Raw genomic sequence first — 20,981 nt, 5'->3', positions numbered from 1 at the left:
CTTTCACTTCTACTCATAAAATTCCTTTCATTATAAATCAAAGGCAAAAGAATGCAAGGACTCGAAATTCATATATAACTTGGCAGTCTCAATAAAAATAAATAAAAAAGCAAGAACCAAAGCATAGATGCTTAACCAAAAAGGAACTTACAAAAAGATAATGAAAACAATTCTTTTACTGCAAAAAGAGAGATAAGAGGCATATGGTTACTTACCTCTTGAGTTATGAACGTCCATTTTGATTCAGATAGCAACTTCACAGAGTGGCCAGGAAGGCCCTTTTCAATTTCACTCAACAGCAAAGGTTGTCCATCTATGTAATCCGAATATCAAAAAGTATCACACATTGTGAACATCATTTTCCCAGTTAAAAGAAAATTTTAAATTACATTTTTATCTATAAATTTATAAAATTGTCCCTTTACGCAAAGTCGAGGAAATTCTACCTGAAGCTAGTTCAGAAGGTTCGGTGGTAAAGATTCAGATAATAGGTTCCAAGTTCAGCACTCTTCTTGAACAAAATATAATTAATCTGTGTGTTTCTAATGATATACTAGACTTCATAAGTTTTTATATATTACTGTTACAACTTCACGAGGGACCAGGAATGCCCTTTTCAATGGATAGAAAGGTTGTTCATCTACATAATCAAACAGCATTGCATCTCCCTCGCTGTTAACATTATTTTCTTGATTAAAAAATTTGAATTATATAGAAACAAAAAATGTAGACATAAATTTAGGTGATAACGCAACTCTGATCTTAGAAATACAGTTATGTTTTTATACTATCAGGCAATAGAAACGTTGGCAGAGACCTAACTGAACTTATTCATGTCCACAAAATTAAAAGTTTTAACCCAAGTATTCAAAGGCTTAGGTACCAAAATCCAACTGCGGCTTCAATTAGATTGAAAATAGTGCCAGTGTCCTAAATGTCCACCCCACCCCCACAACACCTAAGGACAGCAATACGATCTTTTATTTAACCCGCCTCTTTAAGCATTCATATCTAATGACAAACCAATTGCAAAAGAAAATCATTCACTCAGGTTTACAGCTAAATAGCCATAAGGTGGTATTTTGTTTCAAGTGGTTCCAATTTTGAAGTTCCAATAAAAAATGCAGTCATATATCCAATAGGATATTTATCACAAGCAACATACTTTGTAAGACGATAGGATGGTGAATATACCACTATGATAAGCACGGAAATACAGCACTGGAACCCTGTATGAAGCACTGTAGACTATATGAAAATCATAGTGGTTTATTTCAAGATAATCACTCTCTGCACCCTGCAAAAAGGAATAGAACAATAACAATGAAGAGTACAAAAACTGCCAACAAAATAATAGTCACCAAATTGATGTAGCATGAAAATTAGTAAGCTACACAATGAAAACCAATTAGGCCATACATACTAATGTGGCACTATCAAATGGTTCTTCATTCTCCAAGACATTGCTTTCTTCTTTCCATGTCAGACTAACAGTATCCTGTTTTTCCTGCACATGACACTTACAATCCAATAACTAACATCGCCTCTAGTTTAAGGAGTGTAAAAACTGTGGTCAAACAGTTCAGCAAAAGTTTTTTAAGGGGAGTATACCTTATGGATTTACAAAAGGATTGGAAAGCTTTTTCAAGCTTATATTAGCTTATTGGCTTTGTTGTTTTTATTAATTCATTATGAGGATTATACCCGCCAATAATTGCCGTCTCTTCTCATCAATAACAACAACGACGACGACAACAATAAAACTTATCTAAAAGAAAAAACAACAGACCTGACTTGATTTTAAAAGGCACATGTTTTCCAGTGACAAATATCCTTCCCCTGAGATTGAGAGACATACATAGACAAAAAAAAACAGAGTAGTTTTGAAGCATCGAGTAATAAAGTTGCAGAACTAAAGAAAAAAAAAAAAACTATTGCAGAGGCCCACCTCATTAGAAGAAACCAAATAACGTTTTGGACATTTAACCCACAACCATGGAGGGACTGAAGTATTGAATTTTCTCCAATTGTCAGAAAACATATGAGCAGCAAGAAAGAAATCACTTGAAGTGAGAGTCCCATCCCAAGGAAATATGTCTCCCGCAGCCTCTCTTTTGCCCATTACAACCTACATTCAAAATGAGAAGCATTTCAAATATTGAATGACATGATGGAGAATCCACTGCTAATTAAGATAAAATTAATAATATTGAGGAAAAAATGGTAGAAAATCGGTTGAGATGGTTTGGGCATGTACAAAGAAGACCAAGGGAGGCACCAGTGAGAAGAGTGGAACATATAACTTTGAGTCCGATTAAGAGAGGTAGAGGAAGGTCTAAGAGAACACTCTTGGAAGTTGTTGAACGTGATCTCTTAATTAATAATATTTCTAAAAGCTTAATAAATGATAGAGCACAATGGCGTCTTGCAATCCATGTAGCCGACCCCACCTAGTGGGATAAAGGCTTGTTGTTGTTGTTGATGGAGAATCCACTGCCATTAATAATTCGTATAAGCACAAAAAGAAAAAGAAAAAAAAATGAAACTGTTGGATATATATAATTCTGACAGAAAGAGAAAGAGAGGGAAAAAGAGGAGGAGGAGGAGGAAGAAAAAGAAGAGAGATAGAAGATAGGGAACAGACAAGGGGAGAGAGATTGCTGAATCATTCGCCGTATATTCTCATTAGAGTCCTAATCATAATCTTGTTACATAGGTAATCTTATCGATAGACTCTTAATTCTACCTACTCCTCTAACGGCTACTAACAGCCACTAACTAAGCTTTCCCTCCCAACAGCTACTTAACTAATTATAAACTAACTTGTCACAATTACACTTATGTAACAGAAACATAATGGCTTCTTCAAAAGTACAAGGTTGAACATGCAGACAGGTAAAGTACATCATAACATCCTCCATTTCTCACACAAAAGCCTAGCAACTGAGGATGACCCGATAACTTATTAAGTGGGTTAGTTATGATAATTCCACCAATGAATGGAAACCTTAGTACAGGTTATAGGCTTAAGAACAATAATTTTTAGGAATTCCTTAAAGATTAACTATTGGCCTTATAATCCTATCTAGTTTTATTTCCAGTATAGTTCTATTATCCTATCCATAATTTTAAGAATATCTTTCAGCCTTGGTTATATTTCGACCTCCATACAATAGAAGCGAGGACTTCAGTCTTAATCATTGAATGAATTATCGCATTTTCTCCCATCTACTTACACCTGTATCCTACTTTCTCTCCTAATCCTGCACCAAGTGGTGTCAGAGCCAAGACTGAACTACGCATGCTTTGTTCCTCATAGGCTCTTCTCAAGGGTACCAGAACACACAAACCCAATGATGCGGAAGAACAGACAAGCGTGCCAACATCAAACTTTAGCCACATGATCACTCTTGCTCATAAGAATGTACATGCCCAAGAACATCCAGAAGAAAGAGATGCTAGTCTATAGCCCAGGGAAGTGTTCCACTTAACAAACACCACAACATGCAGGAAGCTAATTACTGTGAGGATTGATCCTAGATCGAGTGTACCCATGCCTCAAAGTAGCCGTCATGCAATTGTCCTTCCCCAAGGTCAGCCAATGCCTGGAGCTACAAGGCCTTGCCCCTTTAAATTAAAATTTAATTTTCACACGACAAAAAAAAAAAACAAAGAAAGAAAGAAAGAAGCTTCAGAATTTTTGTTCGCAACAAATTATGAATTCCTTGAGAACAAACCTAAACTGAGATGCTTCAATGGCTTTATTTCTCCTTAACTCAGATAGCTTTGAGATCAGGCTCGATTGCAGAGCCCGCATATCATAAAGCATAAGTATGAATTCCTTGAGAGCAAACCTAAACTGAGATGCTTACCATAAAGCATCTGTATTTGATCATTTCTAATCAAGTTTGAACTCTGGAAAATATGAGTTCCTCTTGTTTCTAGCAATTAATATAATTGAAGATAAACTCTCCCGATCCCCACAAGATGCCCAAATCCCAGAGGATATATATATATATATATATATATATCCCAGATGCGGATATAATGGAGAAGAAGGTCGCTGATCGGAACCCTTACCTTCAAACCCTTACTTGTCTTGCTAATCTCCAAATGGGAAGCCTATAATTCAAGCCAGAGTATAGCTGCCTTATACATACAGCAATCAGCTCTGCCCCAAAAGAAGATGCAATTTGCAAGACAAGTAGAAACGCCCGCAATTTATCGAAATTATCTTGTGGTAACATAAAAATCATCATGGATAGCGATTAAACATGACCAAGAATTGAAATTACAACAGCATTTCACATTTACGGGAAAAATACGGGCCAAAATAGGGGTAACACTGATCAAAAAACGTAAGGCAGGGAAAGAGGGAAGACCTTCGGCGGGGGGTCAGAGTTGGGATCTCTGCCGCCGTTCGGGGTGGTTGCGGAGGAGCCTCGCACCCTCTTCTTCTCTACTCCTGATTTCTACACACGCAAATTAATTTCTACACACCCTCTTCTTCTCTTATTCTCAACTTGAATATCGCACTAAAAGTAATGCCCTTCCGTCGGAATGACTGAACGAAGGAGAAAGCGGTGGCGAGATCTTGCAAATAGAACAAATGTGAAATACGAGAATGGGAAAATAAATTTACAAGTGATTGTTCGCGTGTATGAACACGCTTGAACACGCATAAACAATGCATACATGAATAACTAAAACTGATAAAATTATATGAGATATCAATTATTTAAAAATATTAAAAAAATAAAAATATTATTTTATAAAATTATGTCTTTATCACCAATATTATATTTAGGCAAAACACAATGAAATTAATTTAATTTATATAATAATTAATATTTTAAATATAAATAATGAAAATAATTTACTTAAAATTTAAAATTAAAAATTTAAAACGCTACTTATATAATAAATTAAAATTGTGACTCATTAATAAATAATATATCAATAAAAATAGTTATGTCAGCATTTCAATAATGTAGTGAAAACAATTTATGATTGATATGTCATTTAAAATGATATATCAACAATAGACCGAATATTATATAAATTAAATTAATCTGATTATGTTTTGCCTAAATATAATATTGGTGATAAAGACATAATTTTATAAAATAATATTTTATTTTTTTTAATATTTTTTAAATAATTGATATCTCATATAATTTTATCAGTTTTAGTTATTCATGGATGCATTGTTTATGCGTGTTCAAGCGTGTTCATACACGCGAACAATCACTTGTAAATTTATTTTCCCATTCTCGTATTTCACATTTGTTCTATTTGCAAGATCTCGCCACCGCTTTCTCCTTCGTTCAGTCATTCCGACGGAAGGGCATTACTTTTAGTGCGATATTCAAGTTGAGAATAAGAGAAGAAGAGGGTGTGTAGAAATTAATTTGCGTGTGTAGAAATCAGGAGGAGTAGAGAAGAAGAGGGTGCGAGGCTCCTCCGCAACCACCCCGAACGGCGGCAGAGATCCCAACTCTGACCCCCCGCCGAAGGTCTTCCCTCTTTCCCTGCCTTACGTTTTTTGATCAGTGTTACCCCTATTTTGGCCCGTATTTTTCCCGTAAATGTGAAATGCTGTTGTAATTTCAATTCTTGGTCATGTTTAATCGCTATCCATGATGATTTTATGTTACCACAAGATAATTTCGATAAATTGCGGGCGTTTCTACTTGTCTTGCAAATTGCATCTTCTTTTGGGGCAGAGCTGATTGCTGTATGTATAAGGCAGCTATACTCTGGCTTGAATTATAGGCTTCCCATTTGGAGATTAGCAAGACAAGTAAGGGTTGAAGGTAAGGGTTCCGATCAGCGACCTTCTTCTCCATTATATCCGCATCTGGGATATATATATATATATATATATATGCCTCTGGGATTTGGGCATCTTGTGGGGATCGGGAGAGTTTATCTTCAATTATATTAATTGCTAGAAACAAGAGGAACTCATATTTTCCAGAGTTCAAACTTGATTAGAAATGATCAAATACAGATGCTTTATGGTAAGCAGACATTTTATTTATTTAATTTACTTTTTCAGGTTTGCGGGAGTCTGTTGCAAAAGAAAAAAGAAGAGAGAAGATACCTCTTAATGTGATGACGAAAAACGAGATAAAAAACCTTTGCTTTATACAGACATTCATGCCTCTCCTTGTAATAACTTTGCTCCTTTGCTCCTCATTATTTAGGCTTATAAATCAATGACATTTTGTACATTGTTTAATATTCAATGCATACTGCTGTGTTTTCTTTGAATTTAAATTTAATTATGCCACTTTTTCCATCTGGTAAATGTAGGATTTTTTTTTAATACATTTTGAGTAATGCATTTCATGCATGATTTTTTGGCAGGTGAGTACTGAGCCCAATGTTGGAGAAGATGCATTTGCGTGGCTGGCATCTTTATTTCCCTTGATAGCAGATGTTGCAAATGGAAGGTTTACTTTTGAAACTTTTAACAACACCAACAGGTATGAGAAATTGAGGGAGCATCAGACTGACAGGAAATAGAAATGTTTGTATTGAGAGATTAAAGGAGCATTGGAGGTAATGCATGCATAAAGTAGTTCATTGGTCGTATCATTTAGACCAATGAAAATGATTTTCTTGAGTGACAATGATAAAAGAGTGTTCATTCGTCTAAAATATTGGAAATGATTTTCCTTCTATCATAAAAGGGGAAATAAAAAGATTAGGGTAGAGCCGAGTAAGTGGAAGGGAGAAAGAGGAGGAGGAAGTATATCTAAATTTGCTCATAACATGTTAACCAATTGAGAGGTTGGGGGAGTTAATGTCCACTCAATATTTTATAGCCCTTGAACCTATTACAGCCAATACTACAATCTAACAGTTATGAATTATACTAAATTGCTGTTTCACTATTTGTCATATTGACTGAAGAAGTGGAGAAGCTACTTCATATTCCTGAAGATTTAGTCCCATTTAAAATATGAGCTGAGTGAGGCTGTGCTACTCATCCAACAAGCATTGCGGAACAGGTCAAGAAATTTTCTTTCAAATAGGGCCCTTGACATTTTATCAGCATAATGGTATGCCCCATTTCTCGGTTCAATGGGCATGATAAATTTCTTTTATCTTTGAAAATATATTTGAGGCTTTTCTTAGTCCTATTTAAATGAACTCAATCTCTATGCTTTATTGCATTAGTGCTTTACTATTCAGAACAGTTAAAGGTAGAGTTGAAGTTTATGCTTTTTTTTTTTTTTTTGTGTTCAGATTCACAGTCTTAACTTTTAAGAATCTCTTGAACTGAATCAAATAATATTAATTGGATTGTTTTGGATGGTTTGAGGTTGTGACGGTGTGTTTGGTTTTAGATCATGAATAATATTGTAGCATGTTAGTGCATGTTGAATTTATATTTCAAGCAGCATTGGGATTATTGTTCTTAACATCTACTAAACTTTTATCTCTTTGTTTCTAATCTAAGATCATTGCTTTCTTATTGATTCAGGTTCAAGTTGGTAATTCTCTGATGTATAAGATTGAAAGGAAATTGAGTAATGGAGGTTTTGGTCAAGTGCATGTTGGAAGAAGGGTAAGTGGTGGCTCTAAGGGGCAGGTCCTAATGCAATTTAGGTATGACTTAGAAGTTTGCTCTTTTTGTGTTGTGAATTATTTCTTCCATTTCTTAGTCCTGCACGGGATCTACCTCATCTATTCGCCAAATGAAATTTTATTGACAGAAGTGTTTTGAAGAAAGTGTCATTTTTGCAACATCTTGACATTCTTTTTTTTTTTTAAAAGGATCAAATTCATATACTAACAAAAAGTTTTTAACATAGTATCTAATTAAAAGACAAAAGGAAAAGGGGGAAAAAAAGAAAAAAGAAAAGTTGTAATTGTAACATCTCATTTTGTATTGTTTTTGCCATTACCATAATCTTTTTCTCTTGTCTATTTTGTGAACTTGCATCTTTTCTTGGGGGTAGTAGAAACTTAGCACAAAACTTGATATTATAGAAATTCTGAGAAGGATAGTATGTTTTTTTCCCCCAAGTTCTTGGGTCCATGGTACGGGCCACCATGCATACTCCAAACCAGATTGACCTTTCTTCAGATGTGACTTGGATAAATCTTTATATGGGAAAGTCATATTAGCTTCACAGCAATCTTAGTCTTAAAGGTTGCTCTCTTTCCATAGGTTTCTTTTGTAAACGAAGGCACACTTGAAGACCTCTCCTTTTATTTTGCTATATGTGTTTTTAAACATCATTATTTGCTTTTTATTAGTGGTGGAATTCAATGGTTTCTTATTTAGATCCTTCCACAACTTCATTCACATTTTTCTAGGCATCGATGAACAAAAAGGCATTTGGTTTCTCCAATTCATTCCTCCTACTCTATTTTGAAGGTCCATCAGGGCATTCTTCCACTGGCAATTGAAAAGGTGAATCCCTCAACTGAAAGTCCACTGGCATTCTTCCACTGATACGTAATTACTTTTTATTTGAGGTCATTCATATGGTTTTTTATATTTCTAACATGGAAGTTGATTTTTGTTCTTTGATGTTTGGTTTCTCAAAAATTTACGCTATGTTCTATTGGAGGGAAGGGGAGAGGAGGGATTTTATTAGAGGAAAGGAAAGGGAGGGGGAATCCCCTCAATTTGGAGGGGAGATGGGAGAGAAAATTCATTAAAATTTTCCCTCCCCTCCCCTCCCCTCCATTGTAATTTTGCCAAACAAGCGGAGGGGCAAACAATTAAAATTTTCCCTCCCCTCCTTTCAAACAAAGCATTAGTCACGTAAAAATTCATAATTTAGTGTGTTATCATCACTTATGTAGTAGCATTAGCACTCTCAATGTGCTCTTGCAAATGAGTGAGATGTATATCACACAACTAATGTGAATAATTTTATTAGGAAGTGCCATAATTATTGTCCTTGTGCAATCATTAATTAATGAATTTTTTGATTGGTTCTTGTACAGGAGACACCTTACAAGGGATGAGATTACTAACAATCTTGCTTTACAAGATCCTTGCCATGTCTAGTCCTTTGCCTTTAGGAAGAGATTAATGGGTGGATCAAAGGACTGAGAGTATGCAACTTATAGGAAGAGATTATCATAAGAAATGTCTTCTTATATATACAAGCAAGTAAAATTATTCTACAATATAATTTTATAGGACCTTTCTTAATCTTTTTGGGCTTTTGTATAGTTTTGGTCATTTAATCTCTCTCATATTGACCTTTTTTTCCCCCTGTGTTTCAGTAATTGAAAATTTCTTCTTCTTTTGAATCGTAATTCATTAAATTTAATGTGTTTCAAGATCAATTTAGTTTTTTCCTTTTGACATAAGAAATTCCTTCAACTTATTTTAATCTTTTATTTTTTCCACATTTCATATTCATTGGTCATTTGTATGATGTATAATACGTGCAAAAGGCACGGGGGATTCAATGAATTGGTAAATTAGACTTCATCGCATTCACTCAAATTACTATAACAAAAAATAATTTGATATGGGAGAAAAAGAAATTTACCTGATGGGGAAGATGCCTCGTGGTTTTTTTTTTTTTTTTAATCTTTTAAATCTACATTTTGTTGGTTACAATGGTCATCGAAATAAAGGTATGTTTGTCTTCAAGTTCACGGTCAAGTTGGAAGAAATTGCACATGGAACTCAATCATATGTGAAGAAAGATGTTTGACTAGAATATAAATGACTGATGGATTTTCTAATAGATTTTTATTAAGATTTTCCGAGACAAGAAGAGAAAAGATAATTATGCTTTACAAACCTATCCTACTATAAAAATCAGTTGAAACGAGTTTAATTTCTTATGCATCCATCATATGGTATTGTCGTATTGGTTTGATATATAAGAATAATTGACATATAATTTATTCTTGGATATCACATGTTTATTGACTCTTTTTTCTATGCTGAAAATTTGTTACTTAAAAATAACAAATTACTCCTTTCCAACTCTATTATAGGTATATCTAATTATCTCATCAAAATTAAGTGGAGATAGATAAATTAATAATTTTGTCTGAAAATAAAATAAAATTTTAATTTTACCCAAATTAAATAAAAAGTTAAATCATTCAATGGAATATACATTTCCCAACATGTTTACTGAAATGCATTTAGCCTAACAGAGCAATTAATAATTATGAACTCTTTCATTTCTAATTTCATTCTTCTTATTACTCTGCAATTCTCTTGATTGTTAAAATTTCAATCCAATGTAATTTTTGTTTAAACTTTTTATATACAAAACTAAATTTTTACTTTTTACAATTAGTTTTCATTCTCTTAATTTAGAATTTCATTTTTTTCTTTTTAATTTAGAATTTCATTTTTTTCTTCTTTAAATTAAAAACGAAAAAAAATCTTCGACATGTTTAATAAGACAACTTCATTATGGATGATCTAGCCAATATTTAAGTCACATACTCCCTCCTTTTATAATTATTACAGAAACTATCATTTTTTAGTTGTATTTTTTTTCTAAATACAATCACCCATTTTAATAAGCATTTATTATATATTTTTTAAATCATCCCTTATAATTTACATCAACAAAAAATAATTAATGCATGCTTATGTTAATTAACATAAAGTATTTTAGTTCAATTTTTTATTTTAAACATAATTATTATAATTAACTAATTTTTTTAAACTCTATGATATAATTTATATATATATATATATATATATAAATAAATAGAAGAAGTATTTTTTTGTCCACGCTTAAACGCGTACAAGAGTGATTTTCATAAATGTCTTTTTATTGTCATAAATATTATTATTTATATTACTTTATATAATTTTCTTAAATAAAAATCAGTGCTTAATCCATGTTGCATGAATCCAAACTGGAGTTGACTTTTTTTCATTTCCTTCTCTCTCCATTTCCTCTCCACTTCTCATCTGAACGATTGGATTTATTTTTAAATGATTGAAATTTAATATTTTATAAAATTATTATTACATTTATTTTTTTTATAAATTTTACATTTTAATAATAATTTTATAAAGCATTAAATTTTAACTTTTTAAATTCAATAATTTAGATAAAAAGTGAAGAGAAAATTGAGAGAAAAGAAAATGAAAACCAACTCCATCCAAACTAGTCACAATATAAATGATGTGCAAATTGTGTGGAATTAATGGAGGGGGGATATGAGAAATCAGAGAAGAGATGGTTGGCAGGAATTTCAACTCCTCATTGACTTGAGTCCATCCTTTGAATGCTAGACCTAACAGCGGATAGCTATCCACGTTAGCGTCCCGATCCTCTTCCTCTTGCAGAAGAAAGCTCGTTTGAAGTGTTTCATTTCCTCTTACCTCATCCTTTCCATGGCTTCTTCGTCTTCTACTTCTTCCTCCAAACGGCCAAAACGGATTTACGATGTCGTCTTGAGTTTCAGAGGCGAAGACATTCGTAACAGTTTCGCTTCGCATCTTTATGCCGCTCTAAGACAGGCCGGGATCCATGCTTTCATGGACGATAAGGAGCTTGAAAGAGGAGAAGAGATCTCTCGCTCATTACTGCAAGCAATCGAAGGATCACAAATTGCGCTCGTGATTTTATCTCCGAATTACGCATCTTCTAGATGGTGTCTGAATGAGTTGGTGAAAATAATGGAATGTCAAAAAACCCAAGGTCAGCGGGTTATGCCCGTATTCCATGGCGTCGATCCGTCAGACGTTCGTCATCAGAGAGGCTCATATGGTGAGGCGATAGAAAAACACGAGCATAAGTTGGGAAGGGGAAGCGATCGGGTGTCGCAGTGGCGGAAGGCACTCGAAGCGGTTGCGAATACTTCCGGCTTCGATTCAGCTTTTCGGTAATATATTACCAAGCCTCCTCTCATTTTTCTTTGAAATAGAATTGGTAACATAAAAAATAAAATTTACTTTACTTTAACACTTCGTCACTAGAGAAGTATTGCTGTTGTGTTGGTTGATTGCCCTTTCTCATCCTGCTTTATTTTCAACAAACATAATGAAGCAATATTAAAAGAAATAACTACGCTTAAAGAATTAATTTTCTACTAGACTGGATTTAGTGGAAATGGTCAATCTCTCGTAATGTACGCGATTATGACTCAAATAAAATTACTCAAATAAGATTACCTGAACATACATATGAATAATAAAAACAATAAAAAAAAGGAAAATAATATTCTCGAAAGGCGCACAAAAAGAGAGAAAAAGACTGGGAATACTTTTATTTAACGCTGTGCGAGAGGCCTGATATGCCCTGCTCAACCATTTTGGGTGCGCTTGGGGACTGCTCGCCTGATCATATCTTTTTTTTTTTTTTAAATTATAATCAGGTTATCTTAAATTATATAAATGAAAATATAATTTTTTAAAATATCATAATTTTATTAAAATTTTTAAGGACTTCTGTGTCAATAAATTTTAAATTAAAAAAATAATTTTAGTTGTGATTTCTTATTTAATTTTTGTGATTTTTGAATAAAAATTATTATTTTTAAACAGAAGTTGTAATTGGGGGTTCTTATTCTGAGAACTTATTTTTTAATAACAAAAACTATATTTAATAAGTTGTGATTTTTATTTAACTCCTGTGATCTATAGAATAAAAATTGTTATTCCTTGAACAAAATTTGTAATTATGGCCTGTTATTTTGAGACAGAAATTACATTTGAAAAATTGTAATTTATTGTTCAATTCCTGTTATTCACAAAATAAAAATTGTTATTCCTTGAACAAAAGTTATGATTGGGGTATGTTATTTTTAATTAAGGTAAAATAATTTTTTTACTTTAAAATTTACTGACAAAGAAGTTCCTAAAAAAAATATGGCATTTCGATAGCTTAGATTGTCATTTATATAATTCTGAAAAATTTTATTATCATTTTTCCTTTTTTGTTAAAATTAATTATTTTATAATATCATATTTCTTAGCATGTTTTGGAATATACCTTGTTTTTATGATTATCATTGATATTTTATTATTATAATTTTTTAGTCATTTTAAATATTTTTAAATAATTTTTGAACATAGTTATATGTAAAAATATGAATAAATTTTAGGGAAAACTAGTCTTTTAGTTCTTCAATTTTTAACCCATTCATAACTCAATTCCTCAATTATGACTTGCTGCAATTCAGTCTCTCAACTTTTGTCTCGCTTGTGACTCAATCCTTTAACCTTTGACTCGTCTATGACTCATTTTCTTAACTTTTGTTAGTTTTCTTTTTTCATATTAACTTAGATTTTACATCAAAGGGTAAGAGGGGGTATTTTAAAATAAAATATAAACATTTCTTTTATACCTCTTATTTGATAAAGATAATTTTTAAAAAAATTAAAAAATAAGGAATGAGTTATCAATGAGTTAAAAGTTGAAGGATTGAGTCACAGCGAGTCATAATTGATGGAATGAGTTACAAGTAAATTAAAAGTTGAAGGATTGAGAGATTAATTTTTCCTAATTTTCAAATATATATAATTTTTAAAAATTATTACTTTTCATTGTAACATCAATTTTGTAGAAAAAATATGTTAAACAAAAATAATTATATTTTGTTGATAAAAAAGATTTTTATTATTTTTTTTAAATTTGGGTTGGGCTAAGCCCTACTTGAACAATGTACCAAATTGACCTGAACTATGCTTGGCTGGGGCCTTGTACGTTCCTACTTTTATTTATCCAATACAGGTTTGTATACAAGAAAAACAATATATCCTAACAAATACAAAATAAGGTCGGAGCAAATTGTATGTCCAAATCTTATTTACAATTAACAGCCCTCAAATTCAAAATAAGAGAGAATGAAAACCATCTTGAGTTTTTTCACTAAGATCTCAAATTGGCCTAGGTTAAGTGACTTTATGATTAAGCCCAGCTGCTCAGCTATGAGAATGGGAAATAGTTGGAGAGTGCCGATAACGATACTATTGAGTCAAATGATAATCAATCTCAATATATTTAGTTCACTCATAAAACACATCAGTGTAAGCAATTTGTGTGAAACTCTTACTATCATGGACATAATAACCAACAAGGCCAAAGCAAATTGAAGATAAGAGAGAATGAAAAAGATATTGAGTTTCTTATTTCAACATGAGATGAGAGAGTCACCGAAGAATATGCAAAACTAGTAGACCACAATTAGTATGGTCACCTCCCTAATCGACGTAAGAGTAGTCCCATAGAACAAGAGATAAACTTGTAGAGAAATGAAGGCCATGATGAGACCTTTAACAGATGGCTGCATAAAGGGTGGTTAGAGGAGCTAACAAAAATTGACTGACAATATCAACAACATGAAAAATATCTAGGCAAATCATTGTGAGATATATGAGACTCCCAAGTGACAAACAAATGATATAATAGTTTGGATTCGATACTTGATCCTATATTTATAGTTTACAATATTACAATTGTATTTCATGTTACACCTTTATCCTAAGTGACTAACCTCCTTATTTCTCGGCTAGTATCTAGAATATTATACCGATTGTCGCATCCCAGTAGCTATTTGTATCCACTGTACACCTCTAAATAGAATCCTCGAGTTTGCATCCTCTGTCTCTTCATGGTATTAGCAGGTCGATCAACAACAGGGGAATGATTTTGTATTTTATGCAAGTAAGCCAAACATTTCAAATCTTCTAGGCCGACAATAACCGACAATTCTAGTTTTACCCCAGAAAATCACACCAAAGATGTGCCGTTGCCACTTTGAACCCTTCTATTCAATTCCAGCAATGCCTAGTCTCTTATATCTATCCAAGATTTTACCACCATCCAATCAGTGAGCTGATCACCACAAACTCTCACAACCCCCGATGCAAACACGCTTAACTTCCATGGTTATAAATTTGGTGTCGTTTGTGTTGTAGTTTGTAGTTAAATAAATAACTGATGTGCCCTTAAATATTGAAGTTATTATTTTCATCCCACACTCAATACTTCAAAGTTTTCCTATGAATCGATAGCCAAATTAGTCCATTTCATATTCTTAATGGTCCACTGAAATTTTTATTGTTTGGTAAGGGATGATCCACTGAAATTTATTATTATTTTAAATAAATAGTGCTATTCGTCACATTTTATGATACTCTTTCTCTCAAATTATAAGACACTTTTGGGAGAGATTTGACATCCGAAAATATAGAAAACTTGTATAAAAATAAGCTTTCATTAATTATACTTTTTCAATATTACCATTCACATATATTCTCTTTTTTTTTAATATTCTGTCACAAATGGAGTGTTAAATGAAAGTTATTTTTTAAAGTTTATTTTTTTAAAAAAAGTAAAACTGTAAAGTGCATTTAATAAGCTTTATTAGTAGGTGTAATTTTATCTAAAAGTATTTTATAAATTGAGACAGTGGAAATATTCATTTAGATGCTCATTTTCTTTACGGGTACTCAATATTGACAGGGATGAAGCTTATGTAATTAAAGGGATTGTCGATGATGTTCTTGTAGAATTAAACACTGGAGATTTGATTATTGCTGACCATCCAGTAGGAATAGAATCACGGCTTCATGACTTGACTATTGAATGGTCAAAAAAGAGGTCACGAAAAGTTCTTATCATAGGCCTCTGGGGAATGGGAGGTGCTGGCAAAACAACCGTTGCCAAAGCAATCTACAATGAAATTGGTCGCCACTTTAAAAGAAGTTTCCTGAAAAATATTAGAGAAATTTCAAAGCAAGATAATGGCCACGTTATTTTGCAAAAACAACTTATTTATGATATAACTGGGAAAGAAGTTTTCAAGATATGTGACATTGATAGGGGAAAAAAAATAATTCAAGACAGATTTCCCCACATAAAAGCACTTGTTGTATTGGATGATGTGGATAGTATTTGTCAACTGAACGCATTATGTGAGAGTCGTGAATGGTTTTGTCCAAGGAGTGTAATAATCATCACAACTAGAGATATGCATCTGCTTAATGTCCTTAAAGCTGACTACAAATATGAAGTCAGAGAAATGGATGAAAGTGAATCTCTTGAGCTTTTCAGTTGGCATGCCTTCAAGAAAAAAGCTCCCTTTGAAGAATTTATGGAACTCTCTAGAAGTGTAGTTGCTTATTGTGGAGGACTTCCACTTGCTCTTGAAGTCATTGGTTCTTATTTGTGTGAGAAAACAATTCAACAGTGGAAGGCTGCATTGTCCAAACTCGAAAGGATTCCTCATAAAGATATTCAAGCAAAGTTAAAAATAAGCTTTGATGGTTTAGATGATTATACAGAGAAGGAAATTTTCCTTGACATATGTTGCTTCTTTATCAATAGGGACAGAAACTATGTAACGCAGATATTAGATGGTTGTGGACTTCATGCAGAAAATGGACTACAAATTCTCATAGATCGGAGCCTCATAAAAGTTAGTAGGAATAATAAGCTTGAAATGCATGATTTATTACGGGATATGGGAAGAGAAATCATCCGTGATAGCCCACCTAAGGATCCAGAGGAATATAGCAGATTATGGATTCATGAAGATGTACTTGAAGTGTTAAGAGAACATACGGTAAGAATTTTCTCGGCGTGCTCTTTTCTGTTTTGCAAGTTTTGATGTCAAGGGATGCATTACTTTCTTTATATGTTATGTATTGGTTTTCTCTCAGCATACACACTCATAGATCAAATTATGCTTGCATTTATAGGGAACGAAAGCTATTGAGGGTATATCTCTGAAGTTTCCAAGAACATATAAAGAGTGTTTGATTGATTCCGAGGCATTTAAGGCAATGAACAAACTTAGATTACTCCAACTAGATTATGTAAATCTTAAAGGAGATTATAAGCATCTTTCCAAAAAGTTGAGGTGGCTTTGTTGGCGTGGATTTCCTTTAAAATACATTCCAAAACAACTTTCACCAAAAAAATTTAGTTGCTATTGACTTCAAATGCAGTAGGCTCGTAAGAGTTTGGAAAGAGCCCCAGGTACGTGTATGTGTGTGTGTGTATTTGTTATTTACTATTTATTAAGATGATCAAGATCATTGAAGATATAATTTTTCCAGTATGGAATTTTTAATATTTTTATTCGAAACTTTAATGTTTTTACAGTTGCTAGAAAGGTTGAAGACAATCAATCTCAGCCATTCCTCTTATTTGACACAGACTCCTGAATTTACAAAACTGCCAAACCTTGAAAAGTTGATACTAAAAGATTGTCCGAGCTTGATGTTAGTTCACAATAGTATTGGAGATCTGGAAAATCTTCTTGTGGTAAATCTAAAAGGCTGCAAGTGCCTTAGGCTTCTTCCTAGAAGCATCTACAAGTTGAAATCTTTAAAAACTCTTATTCTTTCTGGTTGTTCATTGATTGACCATTTAGAAGAAGATTTTGAGCAAATGGAATCCTTGACTGTTTTAATGGCAGATAATACTGCCATAACACAAGCACCCAGGTCATTAGCAAGATTGCAGGCGCTTGTACATGGATATGTATCTTTGTGTGGGTATGAAGGAAGAGCACAAGATGTATTTCCTTCTCTCATACAGTCTTGGATGTCACCCACAAATATTTTCCAATCCCATAGTGAAGCATTTTTGCAGGGCATATCATCTATTTTTCTCAGCTGTACAGATTGGTAGCTTCCATGGCCTATCTCCATTTCTAGGCAATCTTGCAAAGCTTCGAGGCATGTGGGAAGAATGTCGACCACAGTTTCAATTCAGTGAAAAAATGGCTAGACTTTTGGATGCCTTGTATCAGACAAATTTTATGGAATTGGAATCAACTTCACGTACACCACAGATCTCATATATGGAAGCCTCTGCATCATCATTTGAGGGTCATGTCCAAGTGTTTATTGCAAGTTCAGCAGATTCCTTCAACTCTCTTTTTGTTCAAATGGGATTGTGCACCAAAGTAGACTTATTGAAAGATAAAATTCTGCAGGTTTGTCTCTTTCTTGATTGTTTAAAACCCAAGTTTGAAAGCATTCTCAGCTTTGTGAAATACAAAAAAAATATTAATATGATTTCTTTCGTTTGGTCACTGCGTACTAGCCATTTACACAAATAGACTTTGTTTCAGAATCAAGCTAAAAGGGAAAACCATATGTGTCGTAAGAATAGTTTATTAATTTTCTATTGTTATAATCTATTTTTCCTATATGGATGTTCAGTTGAGTATTAGTTAATGATTATTAAACATCCATGTTTATGGGAATAACAAGAAAATCATCCTCATTAGAATTAATTTCCTAACATGTTTATTTGACATTTACCCACGAAGTCATCATGCTTTACTAGACTCCTATTTAGATGAGTAGCTTCTTCAATTAATACTACATGCAATATACAATTGTGAAAATATTTATTTTAGTGGCTTTTGTAATATTATTTATTTGAGTGCCATTACCTTGTTGAGATTTTAATTCATCTACCTGCAGGTTAATTTATATATTAGTCTTCAATTATTTTTCATTTTGCTGCTTTTTTTACTCATAAGATTTCAATTTTAGTAACTAATACCATGTTAAATGTCTCATCATAATTTAACTTTCCTTTTACACTTATATTTCATTTAGTACTATAGTTACTGCATCTTGATTAGCATGGTTCATGCATGATGAATATGTGTACCAATTTATGTATTGAGTATGCGACGTTTGATTTGTTTTTCCTTTCTGCCAACAATTTCTTCCTTTTTCTGGCCACATTATTCTCTGTACAAGTATTTAACCTAGCTCTTCATTCCTGTGTTGATGCTATATATAAAGGGATGGAGTTATGGTGGGTGGGATGATTCTCAACTACCTGGCAATCAGTATCCTAATTGGTTCATCTACAAGGGTGAAGGATGCTCAGTAATTTTTAAGGTTCCTCTTGTCAAAGGTTGTCGCTTAAAAGCGATGCTTCTCAATGTTGTGCATTCTTCTTGCATGGATAACACAATGCCTGATCAATTTCTCATAAGTGTTCTGATCATCAACCACACGAAGGCTACTGTTCAACATTATAAAGGAGACTCGATAACTTTCCATGAAGATGAACAATGTCAAAGTATCATTTCAAATATTCAACCTGATGATTTAGTGGAACTTGTTTTTAGTATTGGGCCTCAATTTCCTGTGAAGAAGATTGCAGCATACCTAATTTTTGACGATTCCAAACCTCGTAGATTATTGAAATAACATTTGCAATAGTTTGTTTCTATATGAATCAAAGCCTGGGCACTTGCCCATGTAATTGTGGTTGTTGAAAGTTATGGTATGTTGGACAATATGGGTGTTTGTGTCTGAAGAGTCAAAGGGGTGAATCAGACTTTTGAAGATCATATTTGTTTTTTAAGATTTCTTCACTTTGCCATCTGAGAATAACAATTTGTTCTATTGGTGAAAGAGAGCCACCAGCGTATATCTTTAAAACCCCAATGTAACAAAATAAGAGATCTTTCTTTGCTAACCAGATCAAAAACAGTAACATGATGCGTCAACTAAAGGCTGAAGAGGGTGTATATACATATATGTGTGTGTGTGTGTATATATATAAACAATTGATGTGAGAATCATAATATGTAAATAAAGTTTGTTAGTAACAAACAAATTGGTGAATTAATAATTATGGTCACTCTTTGCATGTATAGACTATAAAGCCATTTTATCATCATCTAATTTCTTAGCATCCCACACTCTATTGATTAATACTAGCCATACTAGCCGAGCCCCTTGCTCTGCATAACTTAGTTGAAGCTTGAATGGCCATGATAATGCTACACATGGACATGGAAGCCACAATAGCACATAAGTTAAAGCACAAGTTCCAATCGTGTTGAACAATATTCTTTCCCCTCTTCCTTTTTTTTTTTTTTGGTATCTACTTCATCATATGTCTTAGCATTATCCCCATTATTATCCATTTGAGTGCCTCCAGATTTTGAGATTTAGCTTATATTTATAGAATAAATGGAGTTTAGGTTCAGAAAGAAAGAAAGAGGTGAAGGCATGTATGCATGTGTGTGTGTGTGTGTAACAAGAACATGAATTCCTAACGAATACAAAATAGGAAAATACAATCTAAATTTAATAACAGATCACAATAAATGTAAATATGATAGGCAACTTAACCAGAAATAAAAAGTTATACATAAATCACAAATTAATCCTAATCAAGTTGCATTTGATTACTTTGATAATATATATTCTCCTTCTTGACTTTCTTGTGGTTGACATAAAACATGCAAGTGAAGAAAACCTCTTGGATGCTTTAGACGTTAAAACATAATAAAGAGTCTCTATACATTCTTGTTTTGGAGCCTTTTCCTAAAGGACAACCACAATGCATATAGCTCGTCTAGCCGTCTAGGCCTTATCATTAAACCACAATGCATATAGATCTTCCAGGGCACATCCTTAAGATGATTGTGTCAAATAGATACCAAATATTATAAAAAAAATGAACATTTGCTATTGCTCATAACAGGGGACGAGATACTTGGGGGAAGTAAGGAAAAAACATGCTTCAATCACACGGATTTTTACTTGTGTAGACAAATGCCAAGCTGAGGGGCTTGAGCTTCAATCCATTGGATTTTCATTACATGGTTAATAAAGCACTGGCCCGCACCACAGTTCTCTAATCTATACAATTGCTCACACAAAGCAGTCAACAATAATAAGTTATAACTCTCATGGAGAAACATAGAAAAATTTACTTGCAATTAAAAAGATTATATATATATATATCTATGTAATGCAAAAGTGGAAAAAATTAATACATTTCTATGCTGCAAGTTATTTGAACTCGTTGTTACCTTTTAAATCTTATCTTTTGTAGTTGGATTATTTACCGCTGAGTCAACCACCCCACTGCAAATTTTCAAAGACCAAAGGAATATATTAAAATAATGCATCTCACATTGACTATATAACGGGTTTGACTAATAACTATGTAAAAACTATGGAGCCAGGACGAAAACTCCCCTTCATTCTTCCCTCGCATTTCCATCTCTTCTTCTCCGAT

At 32.9% G+C, this 20,981-nt stretch overlaps 3 protein-coding genes and 1 long non-coding RNA gene across 10 annotated transcripts; 3 read left to right on the top strand and 1 right to left on the bottom strand.

The window, feature by feature from the left end:
* Positions 1–179: 179 nt before the first annotated feature.
* On the bottom strand, positions 180–4,680 carry LOC129301481 (ubiquitin-like-conjugating enzyme ATG10; the record flags this gene model as incomplete). The annotated part of the gene is made up of 6 exons (XM_054940044.1): positions 4,383–4,680; positions 1,949–2,128; positions 1,790–1,840; positions 1,424–1,507; positions 1,195–1,297; positions 180–313 (listed from the first exon to the last, which is right to left on the bottom strand). Coding segments are annotated over exons 2-6 (546 nt in total), but the record flags the coding sequence as incomplete, so codon positions are not given.
* A 524-nt stretch (positions 4,681–5,204) lies between these two features.
* Positions 5,205–9,285, top strand: LOC129301482 (uncharacterized). Of its 7 annotated transcripts, none has more exons than XR_008591021.1 (8): positions 5,205–5,516; positions 5,753–5,816; positions 6,062–6,174; positions 6,373–6,491; positions 6,922–7,070; positions 7,496–7,620; positions 8,335–8,431; positions 8,974–9,285. It is a non-coding gene; the product is annotated as an uncharacterized LOC129301482 (long non-coding RNA). The 7 variants fall into 7 exon arrangements; XR_008591019.1 differs by having other exon boundaries at positions 5,727–5,816; XR_008591020.1 differs by having other exon boundaries at positions 5,664–5,816.
* A 1,707-nt stretch (positions 9,286–10,992) lies between these two features.
* LOC129301479 (disease resistance protein RUN1-like) lies at positions 10,993–17,606 on the top strand. The gene is made up of 3 exons (XM_054940042.1): positions 10,993–11,847; positions 15,432–16,533; positions 17,076–17,606. The coding sequence occupies exons 1-3, from the start codon at positions 11,357–11,359 to the stop codon at positions 17,604–17,606; spliced, it is 2,124 nt and encodes a 707-aa protein (XP_054796017.1). The 5' UTR covers positions 10,993–11,356.
* A 15-nt stretch (positions 17,607–17,621) lies between these two features.
* Positions 17,622–19,242, top strand: LOC129301480 (uncharacterized). Its single transcript, XM_054940043.1, has 2 exons — positions 17,622–17,913; positions 18,740–19,242. Exons 1-2 carry the CDS (start codon positions 17,656–17,658, stop codon positions 19,151–19,153), a joined length of 672 nt encoding a protein of 223 aa, XP_054796018.1. The 5' UTR covers positions 17,622–17,655; the 3' UTR covers positions 19,154–19,242.
* Positions 19,243–20,981: the final 1,739 nt, after the last annotated feature.

The sequence above is a fragment of the Prosopis cineraria genome, unplaced genomic scaffold (genome assembly GCF_029017545.1).
Source record: "Prosopis cineraria cultivar Desert tree isolate PC_DT_omini unplaced genomic scaffold, ASM2901754v1 PC2145, whole genome shotgun sequence".
NCBI lineage: Eukaryota > Viridiplantae > Streptophyta > Magnoliopsida > Fabales > Fabaceae > Prosopis > Prosopis cineraria.
The sequence above is the reverse complement of the archived record's forward strand: the minus strand, read 5'-3'. Positions and strand labels throughout refer to the sequence as shown.

What these genes read in the sequence shown, in the direction of transcription:
- LOC129301479 (XM_054940042.1), top strand. Translation starts at nt 11,357, where the DNA reads ATGGCTTCTTCGTCTTCTACTTCTTCCTCCAAACGGCCAAAACGGATT. An exon ending in GGCTTCGATTCAGCTTTTCG is followed by an intron (nt 11,848 to 15,431) that starts GTAATATATTAC and finishes CAATATTGACAG; the next exon opens with GGATGAAGCTTATGTAATTA. An exon ending in AAGTGTTAAGAGAACATACG is followed by an intron (nt 16,534 to 17,075) that starts GTAAGAATTTTC and finishes ATGTTTTTACAG; the next exon opens with TTGCTAGAAAGGTTGAAGAC.
- LOC129301480 (XM_054940043.1), top strand. Translation starts at nt 17,656, where the DNA reads ATGTGGGAAGAATGTCGACCACAGTTTCAATTCAGTGAAAAAATGGCT. An exon ending in TGAAAGATAAAATTCTGCAG is followed by an intron (nt 17,914 to 18,739) that starts GTTTGTCTCTTT and finishes CTATATATAAAG; the next exon opens with GGATGGAGTTATGGTGGGTG.